The 22,004-nt window shown below is 39.9% G+C and overlaps 1 protein-coding gene across 15 annotated transcripts in view; it reads right to left on the bottom strand.

Moving 5' to 3' along the window:
- Nucleotides 1–22,004, bottom strand: part of camk2b1 (calcium/calmodulin-dependent protein kinase (CaM kinase) II beta 1) — a 79,249-nt gene that overhangs the window by 22,519 nt on the left and 34,726 nt on the right. For 6 of the 15 annotated variants that reach the window (XM_085476235.1, XM_085476232.1, XM_085476233.1 and 3 more), the window contains exons 7-14: nt 21,799–21,901; nt 21,303–21,386; nt 21,042–21,136; nt 18,733–18,855; nt 18,442–18,525; nt 16,186–16,228; nt 13,046–13,141; nt 6,151–6,185 (exon numbers count right to left, since the gene is read on the bottom strand). In XM_085476235.1, coding sequence (XP_085332361.1) covers nt 6,151–6,185; nt 13,046–13,141; nt 16,186–16,228; nt 18,442–18,525; nt 18,733–18,855; nt 21,042–21,136; nt 21,303–21,386; nt 21,799–21,901 — 663 coding nt within the window. Of the gene's footprint in view, nt 1–3,902; nt 3,936–6,150; nt 6,189–13,045; nt 13,142–16,185; nt 16,229–18,441; nt 18,526–18,732; nt 18,856–21,041; nt 21,137–21,302; nt 21,387–21,798; nt 21,902–22,004 lie in introns of all 15 variants that reach the window. The other 9 variants (XM_085476239.1, XM_085476238.1, XM_085476237.1 and 6 more) reach the window with 3 other exon arrangements.

Here is a 22,004-nt window from a genome sequence, read left to right on the forward strand (position 1 = left end):
CAGCGAGAGAGAACCGAGCCACAGCAATCAATGACCTAGCCTACTGTAATCAGTAATTACTGGACATTAGTGCATGAATATCAGCTGAACAGTATTAGGTTCTGATATTTGCCTGGTTCTTTATTCATTTGTAATCCTATTATAGTTTTTTTCCCTAAGTTGTTTTTGAATAGATGGAAGTATAGCTAACAGGAACAGTAGGTTAATAAGAGTCCTGAGCTAACTTAACTCCGGAGCCTCGTGGGGAGTCACCTTAGGCCAGGTGGGCTGCTGGGCTTGTAACACACTGGATGAAACCCTTATTAAACAATATTTAATATTCAACATGTTTTTTTTATGGAATTTCATATGCTGCCCGGTAGAGCAGGGCGATATGGCCAAAAATATTTATCACGATATATATTTGAAAATTTGCGATAACGATATAACCGACGATATAATTGATGCGAGACAAAATACAACTCCACAACATTACTAGCGCAAAAAGACAACCTTCCATTTATTTTCACTTAAACAAGAAGCTGGTTTTTATGTACATTAAAGCTTTATAAAAATGTAACAGTGCAAATGCAAATTCCTTGCTGAAAGTTTAACCAAAAGGCATTTCCAGTAGAAATGGGCTGACATATCCTGAGCATAACCATGTATAATATCCACTGAAGTTAAAAAGAGGTGCTTTGCAACATTAAACTGCAGTGTGCAGTACGCATTTTTCGGACCATAAGGTGCACGGGATTATAAGGCACATTAAGCGAAACAAGGCAGTCAGATAAATCAAACTTTATTAAACTCATTCTTCTTGCTTCCTCCACTTCTGTACCATTGATTCATTAATGTTGAATTCTCTGGCAGCTGCTCTATTCCCATGTTGTTGCAGTATATTAATGACTAACCTTGTATTGTGGATGGATTATCTCAGTTGTTCTCCTGACTGAAGTTTGGTCCGTTTACAGCATCCTGCCATGCGATTGCATTTGTCTCTAACCATGAGGAACCTTCACGTTAACTTTTATAAGTGGAAAAGTGTTAGTGTTTGTCCTCCAGCTTCACTGTTTATGTTATGCTAACATAGCTGTGTCGCTAGCGATCACGTAGCACATCATTATATACCAGCTAGCCCAACTTCAGTAACCCTACAAACATCACTGCTGTTTAGTTTCCTGTCTTCATTTATGTTGGAAGTGATAGCAGAGCTGTACGTTTGATTTTTTTCAGAAATCTCTCAGTCAGAACATGCAATATCATGCTTAGGTAACTAGCGAAACTAGCGAGCTAACTTCCGCTAGCTTCCTGCTAACTTCTAACTCCGTTAAATGTAATAACTTTTGTTTTCATGGATGCCTGGAAGTTAAACTTTATAGTTACACCTGGTAAAGCAGCAATGCTGATCGTTTTATTAAAGATGAAAGAATTTAGACAGTTTTTAACTCTAAGTGATGCTGCAGTGTTGTTTGACCTGAAGCATACGGAGTTTAGGACCCAGATTACTCCCAGATTTAAGAGCATCTTAGTCCGACAAATATGACAATAACAACGGCCGCTTGCATGTTCTGCAAAAAATGTGCTTTGTTGTGTATCTGACAGACAAACACCAAACCAGTTCCACATCACGGAAGTTGCACCGTTTTTACAAACCAATTCTGGTTCATCTGTTTCACTCAACAATCGGCCATGTGCGTATGAAAACAAAGGCAGCGCGCATGCGCGTTTTACTCCCATTCTATCGCGATATTTCATTTTCCTATCGTTGCCTAACATTATACCGGTATTACCGTGAACGGTATAATATGGCCCAGCCCTACTGCCCGGCTGCTGCAGCATCTGCTCTGTGAATGGTCAGCATAGGTTACAGATTCAGCGTAGTAGGTGAAAACTATAGCGTTCTTAGAGGTGGAGGATTAAATAATTATACTTTTACTCTTGTTTGAAGTATGCACCTTGTTAAACTCAAGGGCTCTGTCTCAAAACTACAAGTACTGGCTCCGTTCTAAAAGTGTGTGCCTGACAGATCTGGAGCAACATCCCTGGAGTAACTCTGATGGAACTAAAACACCCTGCTTCCATTACGTTTTCAGAGTATTCTCGTGACGCCGTACTTTGCAACGATCATCCCGGCCTGTCAATCAAGCGAGACCATTGCTGTGACTTGTGCCTGGTTTTTTCTGTCAATGAAATATAACTTTCTGTATACGCTGTCTAGAGCTGGGCGATAGAACGATAACGATATCTATCGCGATATAACTTTTACTCGATAGAGAAATTAAGCTATCGCGATAGACCTCGCCGCTCTTGTCCTCAAAAAAAAAAAAAAAAAAAAAAAAAAAAGGTCGGCCGATCCAAATTAAGTAGCGCAGAGCCGAACCAATCACAGCCGCAGCTTCACGTCGCGTGACTTGTTACGTACAGCACAAGTGCCAAGCCGCACGTGTGTTTGTTTGGGAAGCAGCCAGCGGGTAATGGAGCCAGCGCATAATGGAGGAAATGAGTGTGCCGACTAGAGAAAACAGATGATGGTTCCAATGCCGGAGAGATTGTCGAACGGAAGAGCCATAGAAGTTCCGTAGTGTGAAGGTATTTCGGCTATTTCAAGCCTGACAAAAAACAGAGTAGCGTGCACTGTAAATTGTGCCGAAAGCAAGTCTGGAAATACAATAAACTGGTGCATGCGTCACACTGTGCGCCACGTTATTGTTTCGGTGAAATGAATTTCTACAATACTGTTACTGTTAATTCTACTCTCTGCAGTGTTTAAATGCTTACATATACACACAGTTACTGTCCCTCCACACATACGACTCGGTTCTGCTTCTATGCCCCAGCTTTGTTTACTTTTTCCCACCGAGGCTTCTAGACTTCTGATTGGCCAACATTTCTGCACGGTTAGGAATCTAGCGCCACCTGCTGCTTTGGCATGTTCATAGCTGCGTTTTCCTTCATTTCTGCCTTTACGTGTGAACGGGATTATTTTTTAAAACGAAAACGGAAAATCTCCGTTTTCAAAAATACCCGTGTACGTGTGGACGTAGCCTCGGTCTCTGACTGGAAGCGCTAATTCGTCATTCGGCTTTTGTCAGACTAAAGTAACTGTTAAAACTGTTTGAAAAGCTCAGCTATACAACAAGGAGAGATTGAGAATTTCCTTTTAGTTCTGTTTATTTGATATTGACAAAAGTTAGTCAGTTTTGTCTGTTCTTCTGTAAGACAAACTAAGATTTATTTTTAGAATTAATACTTTGTTTCTAAGTGGAATTGACAATTTAGTAGTCTCTGTTTCGTTTGTTCTATTTTGAAACTTAAATGCTTTAGCGGCTGCCTTTTGTGTAGTTTGCAATATTTGCCTTTATTTATCTGAAAAAGTCTCATGTTCCTTAAGTACATCTACCCTGTTGAACTTATTATGGGAAATAAATATTTAAAAACAAGCTGCTGATTATTTCACATTTTACTTGCGAGCAACGGCACATTTAAATCTTACAAATATAGTTATTTGGCTTATATCGTGATAGATATCGTTATCGCCTGAAATGAAAAAAACATATCGTGATATGAAAAAATCTCATATCGCCCAGCTCTAACGCTGTCATTTTCTTTATGTGACATGGCAGCTGTTGCCGCTCAGAAGCTACTCAGCCTCTGTAGTTCCTAACAAGGTGCTGCTGTTGCCGTCATGTAAAATGCATTACCTCGTGTACACCAGAGCATTTTTAACAAGAAGTGCCTACATGACATCTGACTGCTGTTGAATAAAAATGATTTATGAATCGGCACCCACTGTGCCACAGAATAATAAGTTAGTGAAGGAAGGGAGTCTCAAATCTATTACACAGAAGGAAGAAAGGAGACCATAAGGGATGGAACAAAAAAAGAAGTGACATGGCAAAATGCATAAATAGCATGCTCACCATATACTGGACAGTAGAGCTGGACTTGCGTTTCTGTCCTCAGGCAATTGATGGATGGATTTATTGATGGATGAGCAGATGGTAGAAGAAGGAGGGATGGGGAGGAAAATAAAGTAACCAAAAAAACAACAAGTGAGTGTACTGTCAAAAAAAATGAAATTAAAAAACAAAGAGCAAAATAGAACTTGTCAGCATAAACCAAAAGCTGTACACTTTGATGGCAAGTGAAGAGAAGTTCCTATACAGCTTAGAAAAGGCAAAAGGAGGAGCAGCTCCTTCAAAGAAGTGAAAGGAGCAGTGGTTGAAGTGAAGGCCATCAGAGAGAGAAAATTAGAAGAGGAGTCAGCTCATGGAAGAGTCAGAAGGCAAAAATTCAACCTATTGCTTCGGGGACAGTGAAAGGGAAGATGGCACGGTAAGAAAATAGCATGACAAGGAACTGCAAGATTTATTATGTAAGTGTTTTCCCAGACTTCATCTTAAATTTAAAATCACAACTGGCTTGAATTTTGTTGTTACATGTTGCATTAATGCATCAATAATTTATCGGAGACCAAAATAAATGTTCTCAATGTTGTTATTTTACATTCATCTAAAACTGTTTTGCAGCTTTTAATCTAAAGAAATCTGCACATTGTGTATATAATAACTAGTGTAAACTTAATAAGGATAAACAGTGTGTCATATAACAACACTGTTTAAAATGCAGAATATGTTGGTTCCTCTGAGCAGTAGCTGGCGTCGAAGGAGGTGAAAGGTGGTGGGCAACCAGTGCCAGAGAGAGACCGCTTGCTTGCACTGGACAGGTGCTACAACTGAAAAGCGTCAGGTGTCATTAGGCATTAATGAGCCAGCGGGAGAAAAAGCAGGAAGAGGAGAAGACCATGAGAGGAGCTCAGAGTTTCAAAAGGAACAAAAGGACATTTGGAGATTATAAGAAGAAACAAGAGAAGAGGGAGAAAAAGGAGGCAAGCAGGGACGGCAGCAAATGAAGAAGACGCCTTTAGAAATGGTTTGGGGCGAGTGTGTGGGGAGCCTGTTGCTAGGCAATGAGTGCGCCGCAGTGGAAGTAAGCGTCTATTTCTGTCGTCTGAGTTTCCAGGGTCCAGACTGGCAGCTATTCCTGGAACCGGAGTCACATTCCCTGCTGAACCGACTGCGCAGGGAGGAACGGGAGGGGGGGACACATTCACGCACACACACTCACACCAAATCCATACATACACACACGCATGGACACTCGATGCTGCGCATGAGTGTAACACGCATGGACACCCACGCTTACGCACACTTGTGTGCAGGCATGCTCACAGCCCCGTTTGCACGTTCAGTCTCTTTTCAAGCTGATAAACAAATGGGATGTTTTCACACACACACACACACACACACACACACACACACACACACACACACACACACACACACACACACACCTCCATGTCCACGTGCATGTGCCCAAACCTTTGCCTAATATAATGTATAATGCTGAGAAGCATGAATAGCACGTTGCATGTACGTGGCGCACACAGACACATTCATGATAGCTGTGTGTGGGATGTGCTACTGCAGCGTGTGCATGTGAGAGCGTGGGATGTGAGAGATCTTCATTAAATGGATGAACAGGAATGTGGGGTTAAAGACCAGATGGGGTGAGGAGGAAAAAGAAGCATTGAAAGAGGAGCAAAAGGCAGAAATGGAGGGATGAGAGAGAGGAAGTGATGAAAAAACAAAATGTGAAGGGCTGACAGATGGTTAGATTTAATAATGGAGATGGAGAGGTGGCACTGAGCTAAATAATGCTAAATCAAAATAAGAGGTCCTTTCAGGAGGATGCGCTACTCGAGGCTTGTGCACTGGCAAGTGCATAGCACACACAGACTCGCATACATGTAGACACACATCCAGATGTGTGTACAGATGTGTATTCAGAATGGGCCACTTACTTTAATAAAATAATTAGATAATAACTTAAAAATCCAGCAGCTCTCATTCTGATACACAACATCTCAAGCCAAAAAACACAACTTTTACATGTAACACTAGACAAACATCCAATGACAGAACATACATGACAAGAAAGACATTGTAGGCAAAAGTGAGACTAGCAAGATTAAGAAAGAAATGAACAATCGAGCAGAAAAAAAATGGGGAAGAGGAAGAAGAAGCAGAGTTTCTAGCCCAGAAAATGTAAGGAAGGAGGAAAAGTCAAGGAAGGAGATAGGTAGAGAAGTAAGAGTGTGCCCCTTACCTTGACATCTGCCTTTTTGTTGAGCAAAGTCTTGGCTGCTGCAATGACAAACAGGGAAAAACAACCAGTTAAAGGTGTAGCTGAGCAATAGCAACTCCATGTTTCTCAGTGAGTCTTGGTATGAGCTACAACCTTAACCTACATTGAAGCCTTCAGAGATAATCTGGATTTGACTGAAATAATGTTCTTTACTGACCTTAGTAGTAATAGTCTATTTTGAGTAATGATAAGTAAAGGTTGCCTGAGGCTGAAAGAGAAAGGGAACCTTTTGCACACTGAACTTAAAAAAAAAAAGTGTTTTTACAAAATGACTCAAAGCTAAACAACTACAACCTCCTGAATTTACTAGAGTCTACAGATGGATACAGTATGAGTATATTGATTCATCTATTAGTCAAACAACTTGCCTTGATCTTTCCCCCCCCCCCCCCCCCAATTTCATAACAGGATTTACCTGTAAAACTGAATTCTTTGACTGCCTGAAAAGTAAAGTTAAAACCAACCTTTCTTAATAAGGCTTACATAGAACTACAAATGTACAACAACTCAAAGATGTGTAATACTAATGTCAAGGTAGTCAAACTGCAAAGTGGCAGGGTGAAAAGTTAAGCCAGTGCAGAAAAACCAGTACTTAAAGATGGTCATTGAGGCTGGCTTTAAATACCAGTCAATCCCCACTGACTCTTATGTTAAATGCCCACCATTATATTAGTCAACAATGTGCTTACAGCCTGGTAAAAAACAGTTTGGGGCTTTATGTATAGTTTCCCCCTTGACAGCAACTGTTTGATGGGAGGTTTTTGGGTTTTGTTTTTACTCATTCATTTGTTAAGGCTTCAGGGTTGGGGTGTGACCGCTTCGATGAACAGCTGAGTTGAACCAGGCGGCTGTAGCTGTAGTTCTATGCTTTTAAACAGCCACACAAATCTCACTGTCTCCTTGGGAACAGTATTGCTCCCAAAGAGAAGTTGGCATATGAAGCGGAGGAGCCAGGGAATTGAACTACCAACCTTTCAGCCAGCCCGCTGTAGTCCCCGAGCCACTCAAACAGGCTACAAGCAGACAGACTAGAAATTTTCCGAATATGGAATTTTCACATCAGTTTGTCTTAAGAATAGTTGGCCAGCCCGCTGTAGTCCCCGAGCCACTCAAACAGGCTACAAGCAGACAGACTAGAAATTTTCCGAATATGGAATTTTCACATCAGTTTGTCTTAAGAATAGTTGGCACAAAGACGCTGTTGTCAGTGAAATAAAAATACTCTCCATTTGCATTGTTTCACATGAATTCTCAGGCTAAAGTCTCCCTGAAGCCATGAGGAAGTCAAAGTAAAGATGGCTGCCTCACACGGCAGCCATAAACCCAACAATAAGCCCTGCCTTAAAGAACTCCACAGAGGCCCAAAGGAGGATTAGTGTTCAGTCTGCTCTCTAATGAGGGGTAATGAACGAGGGGGTGAGGGAGGAAAGCAGGAAAGAAAGAACGATACTATAGAAAAAGTCCACTGATGAGCATAATACCCATAATCCTTTACAACAGTGGAAAGTGCGTGTAGTCAACAGAAGACAGTCCGCAGGGCATTTACTGTGACTGCACTGCTAATGCCCAGAAAGTAAGGTGGTCTGATTGCATTAGATAGCTACATGTTCACCCAGAGGGCTCCAAAGTAAGAGCCAGACTCTGGCTTGCTGGTCAGTGGAGCCTGTGGCTGCATCTGTGGGGATGTGGACAGAGGATTAACACTAACACGACACCAGATGATGAGATTGGACGTGCAAATTAGTGCAATTCAACAGCTTTAAAGTTGGTACCAAAATGCACTTTCTTGCTTGTTGGTATTTTACAGCTGTAAACACCAACACAAGGATAGAAAAATGACTTCAGGAGAGCATAGTTATGACTTCTAGAGTTCCTATTTTGATCATCATTATTATTTTACAATAGGAACATTATTTTCTGTCTGCGGTGTCTTAATTTACCAAAGTGAACACTTAACTCAGTTAGTTTAATTACTCCTGAAGACAATAGCTAGAGCATGATATAGAAGGCACAAATCTACCTTCTCAAAAGGCAAATAAAATATATTTAAACATGCTTAAATTGGGTTGTTTTTGAAAAAAAAAAAAAAAAAGATTCTCAGAAATATTGTTTTGCTTTAGTATAGATGTCAGTGCTATACATAGATCTCATACAGGTTACCTTGTACAAAGATGTTTACATTATCACTGCCATAGTGTGCCTATCTTATAGTAAATAATCTAGCTGTGATCACCTGGGAGTTAAAAAGCCGGATTCCTCTCAGTGTTACTTCCATAGATGCTTGCTGTGACTTTTTGCTAAGAGCCTGAGTGCAGCTTCAAGTCTAATCAGATGCAATCACATCAGTATCCAGCCATGTTACATAAAACACTATTTATGGCAGTCTGGCTGTTTTTTCTTTTCTTTTTGCTTTTTCCTCTTTCCTTCCCTCTCTCCCTTATTCCTCTTTCTCTGAACATCAACCTCCTGTTTGATTTCCCCACTTCCATTTCAAAACATGTACCAAAGCAGCTACACTGAGTGATCAGAAGCTTCAAGTCGATGAGAATTCGGACTGTGTGCTGATTTCTTTGGGGGAGCAGAAGTCCAAACAGAGAGCGGTCACTTCAAAGACCACTGCAGGCCATGCCAAATTTAAACTGTATCCTTATAAGAGCACATTTGAAATAGCCATTAAGATAAAGATCAAGAGAGAAAAATACATGGAAGATAGGGTGTGCACACTACATCTTATTTTTTCTTTTCTGCCTCAGTGATTCAGTATATTGTGCTTGAAGTGAGGTTTGCATATTCAGCAGCCAAAAAGGGAGCAATAGGAAGTGATAAATAAGCACTTTGTAATCTGGAGGGATGTGAGGAAGGCATGAATGTGCATGTTTAATTGTTGTGCTGTTCTTCCTCAGTCTCCTTCCAAAGGCCGGTTGTTACTGAGGAGAAGAAATGGGGTCAGAAATAGTGTCAAGTTCATTCTCTCGTATTCTCTGATGGCTTAGCAGAGAATGAGAGGATATGAGAGCAGAGAGGAAGAGTAAGGAGAACATGAGTGGAAGTGATGAAGGTATTCAAATGTGCTTTCCAAAGTGACATTTTTCAGTCAAACTGGATCTTCCAAAAATGTCTTTAAGTTCCAGGCATAGCTGTGGAAATCTGAAAAGAGCCAACGTTAGCTTAGTTCAACCCAAAGGTTTAGAAGCAAGGGGTGCTCCTTACCTTGCCACAAATTACACATGAAGCAAGAAGAGAGAGGAGGAAGAGATTAAATCAAAGGCATCACTAATAAATTTCTATTAAAATCATGCAAGATGGACCACTGCAAGAACAAAGCAGGGATGGGCATTGATTCACATGAAGTCCCACATAACGGAATAAGCTAATGGAGAGATATGCCTATAATGAAGAGCCCCTCAATATCTTCTTCATATAACACAGTCCAGGACAGATTAAAAGACTGTCCGCTGCTGTCCTGCAGGATGTTGGAGTGAGTTTGAGTAGATTTTACTTGTACTTTTAATGTATGTAATCCAGTGAGGCAAAGTGAGGCTGATATGGAGAGGCAGTCCACTATAAATATTTGATCGGAGTCTCGTGGAGGCTGAGGGACACAGAGAGGACGGTGGTGTCCCAGTAGATTATAGAAACAAGGACACAGCCACTGTTTCTGTCTCCTTAGCTCAATGCTAGATTGTCACATGAAGTTCTTTGCTGTTCATAAACGGGCACCCTACTAAGCAAATGTACAGTGATAAGAAGCTTATGAGCATTCCCCGATGCACAATGGCATCAAGGAACAATACGGTAAAAAATTTAGGTGATCTGTGGTCTGTGAAGGGAGGCTTTTAAGCTTACATTTCAATTTAACAGACTTAACATCTTTTAAATAAAAGAGGAAGTAAGATAGACATTTTTCTTGAAGTGGTTGCTGAAGCTACAAGCTAAGTTACATTTGTCAGGAGGGAAGATATAAAGCTCATAGGAGTTGCTTAGGTTGTTGTGCATCAGCTGGATGTGCAGCTGTTTGGCAGCTAGGTCAACCTGAACCACTTGATACAGCCATTGCAGAGTTTTATCATTTTCTTGTCTTAATATGTTTAGACAGACGATGAAGTCTTTTTTTTGTCTTGCCTTGCATAACTTCTTAAAACATGACCACTGTGTTGATTCACCACATAGTGGGCTTGAAATAGGTTATGGTGAGTCTTCTGTGGTCTGATGTGGGGGAAAAAAATACCACAGCACACCTGAGAACAAACCAATATGTGGTTGAGTTGTGACTGAGTTAAAGGAGCCACAAGTTAATGCCTGAGTCAAGGCCACATGTAGACCAAAGCATCATGCAAGCATGTGCCAAGGTTAGGCCAAACAATTATTGCTATCTGGTCTAAACTATCCAGAAATGCATGTGCCAACTGCAATCTGGGAACCCGAGAACTTAGCCTTGTAAAGTTTTTGGAGTTTTTCTTAGTCAGGATACCTGGATAGGGCAGATGTAGATGGTTCAAGATTTCTTGTTTTTGGATTCTGGAAAATACTTCTTGCTCTCAACGTGGACTGCTATGTACAGGCAACTAAATATTGCTCAAATGTGATTGGTTAGTTTACAGGACTACAAATAGGCATTTTTTTTGGAAAGCACTTTTCAGTTTCACCACTGAAAAATTAAGCTGAAGTTAATAGACTTTAATTAGATCTGGTTGTCTAAAACAAAGCCTTACATTCAGTCTGAAAAGTAAAACAACAAGGCTCCAACATTTACAATTAAAACATTGGTCCAACGACCAATGACTACATGTTACAGCAATACAGCTACATACGAAACTGGACTGTAAAACCTACAGCTCAGTTCACAACACAATTACTGAATAAGTACTAATACGGGACTTATCTTAAAAAAAAAAAACAACTTTAAAAGGCTTCGACTTCATGAAAACAAGCCCAGCCTTGCATCATTTACAGTGTTCATCATGCACCAGAGTCCCCTTGTGTTGCAGCGCATGCACCAGTCCAGTGCCCCATGCAGCATTCACCGACAGCTCTCAGGCAGTTCCATCCTTAAAGTTACAGGGGTGAACTTTCCAGTGTCATTGTCAGACAGAGAAAAGAAGAGAAAGGGAAAGAAGAGTGAGGAGTGAGGGGAAAGGTAAGATGTGACATTTGAGGAAACAGGGAAAGTGGGAGTGAAACTGGTGAAGTTGTGGAAAAGTATTGGATGACTCAAGAATCAACAATGTCCAGAGAAGTAAAAATGCCAGAATACAGAAAAAGGAAATGGGGTAAAACTGAGTGATGACAGAGATGGCACAACTGAGATGGCAGGAAAAGAGTGGAGAAAAAAAAAGAGAAACTGAGAGACAGGACAGCAGTGCGTTTGGGCCATGCTCGGTGACTCTGTGCAGAGATGAAGATAATACGATGAACAGGGGTGTGTGGTAATGACAGAGCAGTGATGGGCTCTGAAGCAACTATCAAATCCCAGACAGGAGATGAGAGATGTGCTGACATAGTAAATGACAGCAGTAGCTGGGCTTCCACTCTTTATGTACTTTTCAAATTTAAAAGCCTAAACATAGATTGAAAAAGACGGAAGCTGTAATATTTAGTTATCTTGCGGAAATTAATTTCTGGTTTTCTCATTAAACAAAAATGTTTTCAGTCTTTCTTACCAAATTAAATTTAAAGTTAGTGGTGTTTTTAACATCAAGAAGAGACATATGTATAAACCAATAGATCAGATCACCATTAATACTTCCCAGTTACATTAAAAGAAACTTACATTAAAACATTAAATAGGCCTTATATTCATTCTTTTTAACATACTTGGAGTAGACAGAGTTAGTCATAATGTTGGACTATTTATTTTATTTCTTACGCGTTTTCACTACCAGCAGACACAGAAGGTGTGGGTTTGTATAGTGGGAGAGAACGTATGTGTTTGTTTTAATATTACTCTGCTAGTTGTTCTTGTGTCAGTGCATTTCTAATGATATTTTTAAATATGTATTAATATGATCCTATGTTATGTGTTTCAGGATCCTCTAGAAAAGGATATGGGGCATCTCAAGCGCTCGCCAATTAAACTTTTATAACTAAAAATCTTAACATTGTATGTAAGTAAAAATCCTTGTTTTATTAATTAATTTAGCTTAAATTAAAAGTTGGGCATCTTTCTTTTACATTGGGGAAAAAAAGCATATAGTGCACATTGACTGTAAATTGGTTTTAAAAATGTCACGTTTGGTGTCATATGGAAACATTTGGTGTTGTCAGTGCTACTAAAGTTTGTAAAATTCCAGTCATTTTTATAAGAATATATTGTTATGTGTAAAAATATATCATTATTGCTATACAGCTTCTTCAGCTTATTTTTAAAGTGACAGGATTTTTTAAATGTACTGCAATCTTTTGAAAATAGAATATGCAAATATTGTATCTGTAATTAAAAATCTATTAAATAGTCATTAATTTGTATAAATGTCCAATAACAGGTTATCAAAAAGAAACTAAATGAGTATTTTAAAGACATGTTTTAGAAGCAAAACTCTTTCACATTAAAAATTATTAACATAATAGATGTGAAAAGGAAAAAGCTTAAATTTCTTTCATTTGTCGTATGTAAAACACGGTAATAGTTAGCTGGAAGCATAGCTAATACTGCAGCTGTTGAGATGAGGGGAGGTGTAGTTAGCAATGTTGTCAGCCATCATGCTCTGAACTCCCATGCTCGGAAAGGAGGGAGGGGTAGCAGAGAAGATTGAGTAAAGGGAAAACAGAAGAAGAAGAAGTTCAAAGAGTCAAAGACAGGTGCAGACAAGGGGCAGGGTGGGAGGGGTGGCATGCCCTGGGTGAGCCACCGTGATACCTTGTTCCACCAGCCCTGCTGTGGTGCCGGCGGCTGCAGCCACAGCTGCTGCAGCTGCAGTGACAGAGGCTGGAGCGGTGGTCTGCCTGCTGCCCACTGTTAAGAGTCAAATACCCAGTCACACGTGAAGAAAGAGTTACAAAGCCAGGAGGAAAGGGATGTGAGAAAAGGGTGAAAGAGGAACAAGGGGTAAAGATGGAGAAAGGGTGGAGTGATATTTAGTAAGAAGGTGATTGACGAGGAGTCGGATACAACAGGAGGTAGGCAGGTAGGGTGGGGGAAGGAAATAACAGGTGAGGAACAAAAGGGGCGGAGACACACGGGGGCTCATTAGTTTAGAAGGAGGATTAATTTATATACACAGACCACTGAAAGCATTTTTATAAACGGAGTCGCTGCTTTGACAGAAGAATCCACAGAAAAACATCAGGCAGTGACACAAATCTTTACTTCCATGTGGGACACTTTAAATCTTGCCATTTGTCTCAAAGAATACCTGAGAAGAGTGTTAATGTTAGGATGATGATGGCAATGATGATGCAGAATCAAGCCGCAGTTAGTTTGTGTTAGATTTGTAGCGTCTGTGCTTTTAAAACTAAACTGAAAAACATCATCTTTTCCTGACAGCATCTTTATTTGGTACGTTACACATTGAAATGTGATGAGAAATAGAACCACCTCTGTACCAGCACAGACACTGAAACTGATTTGTGTAACACATGATTCATAATATATGCTGAAAATACAGCAAGCCATTGCATAAAGCACTGACGTTGGATCCTGCCTTGATGTAATGTGCCACAGCTATCTTTCTCTGAAAGCCTATCTCTGACTTTTTACTTTTTTAACTCTGTCTCATTTTCTCTCTGACTCATTCACCTGCTGACCTACTCTTATATTTGAGTACTGCTTTCTCACAAGAGGAAAAATGGTAGGAAAAAAGGTCTCTGAGAGCGGTCGCACAGGCAGGCCACACACCTGGGTCAATGTGTGTATGTGTGGGGGGATTTAAGAATTGACTGATTGTTTAGTGGATATTCAGACTGCTTCCCATGCCGATGCTTGCAGTGTTAAATCAGCTGCTGTGAGTCATGTTTACTAAAGCAGCATGCTTATAGACAGACGTATACACACATTTATATATGCAAAATACACATTTGTACAAGAATGAAGACTCCGTGGGTATAATTCTTCCAAAGCGATTACCCTGAATGCATTAAAGCACTAGAATGTTCATACACAGTAAATGACAAAATATTTTGTCATTGTACAGTAGATGAGCTCCCGTTTCATAGACCACAACAGTGCCAATAAAAATCAACCTAGTAAGTTCCTATTTAACCATCTACTGCATTTAATACATCGTAGGTAAAAAAAAAAAGTTCTCAGTTTGAAAAATTTATTTCCCAAAGTTTGGGAGGGGAAGAGGGAGTGCTAAAGTACACCATGTTGCTTGAATTAAAGCACAGATTCAAGATCATGTAAAACTTCAATAAAGTTATTATTACAGAGATATAAACAAATACAAAGACAAGTACACAGACATCAACAGCTTGCGGATCAATTCAGTGTTTCCCCACATTTTGTTGTTCCAGTTCAGCGTGGTGCAAAAGACACACACAGAATGACTGAATCATTTTCCAACTATTGTTGCTGTACTTTAAGATTCTGCTGTGGGTGATTCACTTCCTGTAGCTGAAAAACTGTCATTAAATGTTAATGTAATGTCAGGTTGAAATGGTCTTAGGTGTTGTACCTCATATTTACAGAGTGTGAAAATATTCTCAGGACATCGGGACGTGAGAGCAGCGAAGAAACAATGTGCAGCTGTTGTTATTAGACTAAATGTGGTTTTAAAATGTGAAATTATTGGAAAAATATCACATAAAAACAGCTCTTTTCATAAAAACATCCTGCATTACATGTTAACAGCTACATACACAAGAAAACCAAGGGAAACACTGAAGCTGCATCGAAATGAAATGGAAATGTGAATCTGAAAGCATGCTCTTTAATCTTTATGTAAAATATAACTCTTGAAAAAGAGACAAATGAGTCTGTCATTAAATATTTACATTTACCTGTGCTTACCAGGTGCATGCCACCATTTTTTTAAACATCAAAAGCCTCATTTTACCTGCTTTGCTTTTCTCACTGTAAGAAATAAAAACTGAGTTTCCCACAGAAATACCTTACTCGAGTGGGCTGCACTGACATAAAATAACAACTAGCAATGTGTTTTCTTTTTCACCTGTCCGGGAGAATGACACCAGCTGCCAATTTACTAGTGGACAATCTTTTCACACTTCCTTTCACAGTTTAAAAGTTTTGTCATTGCTAACCAGATACTAATGGCTTTAGCCTGTCTCATATTTCCATACCGGCAGGCTGACCAGGTCACTGATGTGACAGCCCTTGATATTGTTAAGCTACCTCTTCAGAGGTTTTTCTCCACACACACTCCAACTCCACCGACATATATCCACTCCAGGGATCTGCTGTTAATGTAGGGTCACTCTAACCAGAACCCAAAGTGAGTAGAGTAGTTCACGTGCCACTACATTGCAGTTCATCAGTGCTGCAGAGCAAAACTACAGCTACGCTCGCCAAATACAGTTTAAGGTGGAGTTAGTCTACTTAATGAGTGATTTACTGGAGACCGAGCCAATTATCGGTCCTTTATTTAATTGTCACAAACTGTATATAGAGCATAATTTACAGGGTTTTTTTTTTGCCAATCAATTTTCTTCCTAGGCTCTACTACAATAGCTTTGCATCTGAAACAGAGACTTTAGGACAGCCTACTTTTTCTTACATACCCTAACCAGATCCCCCACCCCATCCTCTGGCTATATTTTCACAGACAGAATGTAATTCTGTGGGAAACACAGTAATTTGTTTGTGGCTGAAAAGATGTGTGGTGGAAGGCACCAGAGATCAATAGTGAATACACAGGATAAGTCAAGTTCTTAGGTGGAGTACTTTTTAAAGAATGAGTCCTCCAACATAGTGGCATGTCCCAAACAGACTGTAACAAGTTTGCATTTAAAATTGCTTCTAGAAATTTTAATACCGGCAGGTGTTGGTTCACAGATATGAATGGTAGGTTTACAAAAATGGAGGATTCAAGAAGCACTTACCGGAGAAATTTCGAGAAACCAGCATGGTAGTAAGAATGGCCCCCTGAGAAGAAAACAAAAGGACATAAACTTAATGATTTTGGTATTTTTATGGAAATTAAAACCCATTTTTCCCCTCTTCTGCTAGCAATTGATTGGTCACAGCCATCATTTAACCAACATTCAGGTGATTATAGTGTTATATTTGCCGCTTGAATCAATAAAACTGTCTTCATTTGGAACAATCCTGATTTGCAGCAGGTGAAAGTCACACTGGAAGCTTTCAGTGCTACCCCTCAGCCTCCTGTCTCTCAAAATTAGGTGTCTACACCACCCGCCCAGCAGGGTGACAATAATACCCCATTAGTCTTTTACAGCTGAGGGGTAAAAGTCAATTGAAAGAGGCCACTATTTGTGTTTGATTTATAAATGATTTCTTAAATGTGGAGTGTAAAATACACACAGTAATTCATCACCAATAAAGATATAACCCCAAATTAAGATTCAAATTATAGAGAGAGAAAAAAAAAAAACTTTCCTCCACAATAACAAAGAATACCAAGCTGCACATGTAACCCACTCAGACCTACTCACATCTAAAGCGCTGACAACAAGGCCAGGCTATGAAAATCAACAGCAAAAAAAACTACTTGATAAAATGCAGCATGACTGCAAAGTGAGTCCGTATAATAGCCTGGCACACGAAAATGTTCTGCAGTATTGTCCTAGTCAAACAAAAATGTGTGAGATACAAAGACAGGAGACAAAGGACAAGCAAAAAAACAGAAGAGAGAAAAAACAAAGAACAATGAGGAAAGCAGCTCGTCTTAGCACTTTTTTTTCTCTGGAGAAATCATCTCAAACTGGAGGCGAAAACTTTTCAAAAATGGTTTGGAATTTCAAACAGACGATGGGATGATGATATGCCTAATATCAGAATAGATAACACATGACACATCTCTCGCTCCCTGTAATCAGAGCGAATAGAGTGGCAGTAACAAATGTCTAAAAGGTCAGAAATAGATATGAAGTCCACATCTGAAACATCCAGCTCAAATTCAGAATTAAAGAGAAAAGAACAGGCAGTAAATGTCTAGGAGATTTTTGCATCGCTAAATGATTTTATGCAACATATTACAAAAAATTAAAGCTACACTAGAGTAAAATCTAGAAAAAAAAGACTTAAAAAACAAAGTACACACAAAAAAGCTTGAAAATAAACAGCCCTCCTCTTGATGCTCTCCACTCTCTCACTCTCAGTTTTTTAGCCTCTCACCAGACAATGCACACTAAAAAGAAGTCAATTTTGAATTTTGGCTCGACACACAATTTAAAACCCACTCTCTCAGCTTGAAATGCATCAGCTTTGGGCCTCCCTTCTTATTTCCTGTGTGGACTTGTTAAATCTGGATATCAACTCTTTGCAATTGGCCTCCTGTCATGGACTAGAGTTTCTAAAAGCTAAAAACAGTAGATTGGTTTGACTTGAGACGGCAAAAATTAAGTGTGCAGAAAGGTTATTGTAGATTTTTTCTATTGACCACTAACACATAAAACATGTCCCTGCTTTAGGAAGTATCCAGAAGACCATAAGTTAATCATAGTATGCTAAATTTTAGCATAAACCTGGAATTGGATTTATTCAATTAAAATTTGTTATTGTGTTCGTTTTTATTTAAATGCACTAAATCACAGATTGATTGTCTGTACATTTTGTCCTCTTTTCATACTGTGCATGCTTTGATTTTCTTATATTTTTTGTTGTGTTTTGCAGTTTCTGTTCACTATGTAGCAAAACATCTAACCTTGCCACTTGACTTTAAATGTGAAAAGCCTGAGACAATTGTTTGACGCTGTTGGCATGTTAGTTGAATGGTGCAACATTTGCCTGCAGCCACCTGCACTTCAGCTTGCCACGTGCTGGTATTTAAGCCATGCCAAGAGTGGCCAAAAGCAGCAGGGTAACAGTGTCATGCTCCAATGGCTAAGCTGTTACGTCCACACAAAATCTAAGCAATAAATCAGTGTAAAAGGGAAACCATGCATAACACTGAATCTAAATTTGAAATGACTTTGCATATGTAAATATCATATAGATGAAGCAAATGCTATATTTTATACTGCAGGCCAATTAAACCCACTTATGTTTTCTTGAATCACTTTGGTGAACCCTAAAGTAATGGGGTAATAAAAGTGAGTGAGGACAGCAGCAGAAGGACTGAGAGCTTATTAGAGCAGAAGGGGAAGAAGTGTAATAGGGTGAGTATGCGAACAGACCTTGAGTTTCCTCCTGGCATTGAATTTCTTCAGGCACTCCACGGTCTCCTGTCTGTGCATCATAGATGCCACTGTGGATCGTTGCTGAGAAAAGGAAGAAGAGACGGAAGAAGAGGAGTGGGGTGGGTAGAGGAAGAGGGTGACAAATACAGAATTATATTTAGGGAGAAGAAAAAGATAAAAAGAACATTGTCTGCCTTCTTTAGATTTACATTTAAGGCACCCAGTAGTGTACTCCAGATGTGTACAAATAACTTTTGTCAGCTTGTCTATCAAGCAGAGGACACTTACGCAGACCCATGGGTGCTTGAGGGCCTCTTGAGCAGTGATCCTCTTGGCTGGGTTGATCGTCAGCATCTGGTTGATCAGGTTTTTGGCCTCTGGGGTGACTGTGTCCCACTCTGGGGATGGGAACTAGAGGCAGAGAAAACATAAATCTCACATTCACAGAGAGGATATAGAATGTCCTTAGATAGTCTTTAAATGGATTAAAACATATTTTCATATTACACCTGCTGCCTATCTTCATCTAAACACCTCACATAAGGGGAGCAAAATTATCCTTCATAATCACCATCTGAAAATTAACACATATCTGTGTTTATCTCTATTTATCCAATTGGCTCTCTAAGTTACCATATCCTTAGCACTGTAGGCTGCTTTGCAACCCACCTCTACCCCAGCTTCTTCTTTTCTTCCCCTTTCTGTCTTAATAAGTGCCGTTACTGATGCCTGCTCTGTTCTAAGCTGTCTTTCTGCTGCTCTCCTCAGCTCAGGCTCATCTTCTTTAAACATTTAGTGGTTCTGACTACCTTCTCATTTCCAGCTGTTTATGGCAATCTTACATCCTTCCTAAATCTATGCTGCAGTCAGTAGATTTTAAATAGCAAATCTAACTATGCCTTGGCCTTTTATCATGACTTTATGTAGTTATTTTCTTTGATGTTATGTCTCTGTAAGTATTACACCTGTACCATGTACAAATCTTCTAATTTTCAGGCATGCTTTTTTACAGTGTGACTACAAAATTTAATGCATGTAGATGAACCAACGTTCGTTCTCTCGTTTGACAGAGTGAACGTGTGTTTGCTGTACTGCTTAGATGTGTAGCTCAAAAATTTGAATATACTGAAAAAGTGCAGTTTCTTCATTATTAAATAAAAAAAAACCTCATTTCCATAAATACGACACTCAATAAAAAAGTGAAATATTTCAACCCTTCTTTGTTTCCATTCTGATGGTTACAGTTTATAGGTCGTGAATAACAGAAAACCAGTAAAACAAACAAATAAGTAAAAGTAAATAAAAGTAAATAAATAAAAATAGATAAAAAAATAAAGCACAGTAAACACCAGTAAACATTTCATTAAGATAAAAAAAAAAAATCAAAAATGTCCAATTTAATTAGTTAACTGATATACTCAAGACTTTGTTCAAGCTCCTTTACCATAAATAAAAGCGGCGAGGCATGTAAGCAATCAGGCTGTGGCACTACTAAGGCTGCTTTGATCGCAGCCTTCCCCTCATCTTCAGAGATTCTCTGTGGGGTTCAGGTCAGACCAGTTGGCTGGCCAGTTGAACACAGTAACAACTTGGTCATGTTAATACTTTTGGGACTGAGGGGGGGGTGCCAGGTCCTGCTGAATAAGAAAACCAGCATCTCCATGAAGCTTGTCAGCAGATGGAAGATTTTCAAACAAAATGCAAAATTTACTTTTATCTGAAATTAGGACTTTAGACGACTGAGTAACAGCCCGGTTCTTCTTCTCTTTAACCCAGGTAAGATACTTCTGGTTCAGAAGAGACTTGATATAAGAAATGTGACCGCTGTAGCTCTTTTTTCGAGGAATTGACTTTACGTGAAAATCCTCAAGGCTACGGTCATCCTTGTGCACCTTTTCCTATCCAAACTTTTCTGTTCCAGTCAACCTTCCACTAAAATACTTCAACACAGCACTGTGAACATCCAGACTGTTCAGCAATGAAACTTCTGTGGCTTACCCTCCTTGCAGTGCATCTAGAATATATTACAATTCTGAAATGCAACTTTGTATGTAACACACCCCGATGTGTTAAAATAGCAGCTTTACTTATAGCTTACATGTCTTTGTTGGAAATCTGCAGAGCAGAGAAACACAGAGGGACTAACAAACAACCCAGCTCCCTGACCACACATGACCTCAGGATGTTGCCAGTAGATGTCCATCCAACATTACAGCCACTCAGGCTCCCTGCGGATGTGTTGTTTAACGATACCAAAAGGCCAGTCCAACACAGCCCCAAGCAATTTGTTAAGAAATTCTCAACCCATCAGGTCCCGTTGTGTTTAGGCATAAACACTGTGTCCTATGAGCCCAGAATCACTGCCAGACTCAGGAAGACTCTCTCTCTCTCTCTCACTATCTCTGTCTGACATGGAGCTCAATCTGATCTCCATGCCATGTGTTCTAAGGTGAGGCTCATTCCCTTGCACCCCCTGAAATATGAATGAGGTGACTGAGTTATGTAATAGCAGCCAAAAAGGAAAGAGGGCAGTGGGAGGGGAGGGGAGGGCATTACAGCAGGAAGGGAGAAATGAGAGAGCGGGAGAGGAGACTCACATCATAAGCCCCAGCCTTGATCTGCTGGTACAGCTTGTGCTGGTCCTCGTCCCAGAAAGGAGGGTAGCCCACCAGCAGGATGTAGAGGATCACCCCTGAGACACACACAAAAACACATGGACAAACAAGTACACAGACACACACACAAACACACAAAATGCACATTTTGTAAGAAACTGGATTTCAGACAGTTTGTTTCTCAGTTTTTATCATCTAGGAAATACCATATGTGCCTTGTGTATATTTCTCTGAACAACTCACCACAGGCCCAGATGTCCACAGGTTTGCCATATGCCTCCTTCCTCAAAACCTCAGGGGACAGATACCCCGGTGTGCCAGCAAATCCTGCAGAAAACCCCCCCCCCCAAACAATTGATTGACATGCTCAAGGCAATAGACTGTGTTGGTGCTATCTGTGGATCAGCTTATATAGGAAGCAACATAATCTTCAGTAAGATATGACCTATTGGTCCAAACAGGACTGAAATCTTGAGGATTTAAGATGAGTTGATTGTGAAGCACTGGCTAATCTCTTCCTTGAGAAATGCCACAGACACACTCACTGATCAGTACGGGTGTATCAGCACTACTAATCTTGATATTGCCAGACTGACTTGTGCAAATGCCTCTGTTCAGTGGCTTTTTCAGAACTGGAAGCTAAATTTATCTTTCATTACCAGTCTACGTTTCTATCACTGCGGTCACTGTGAGCCCATCAATAGCTTATGGGTTAAAATGCAGATGTGACTGTACCCACCAAACCAGGCCTGCTGATCCCCCTGCACCTCAATGGCGAGGCCAAAGTCGGCCAGTTTCACTGCAGCATTCTTACACTTGCTTGCCAGGAGCAGGTTCTCTGGCTGAAGAGGGAAAGAGGACAAAAAAACAACAACATTGGCATTAAGACTTTGAAATGGAGGATTGGGTACAAAACAAATAAACTGTCCTAGTAGGGAGAAAGAG

This window comes from Copadichromis virginalis, linkage group LG12 (assembly GCF_057382275.1).
Source record: "Copadichromis virginalis isolate Kocher_CV1m ecotype Utaka linkage group LG12, C_Virginalis_male_GT1.1, whole genome shotgun sequence".
NCBI lineage: Eukaryota > Metazoa > Chordata > Actinopteri > Cichliformes > Cichlidae > Copadichromis > Copadichromis virginalis.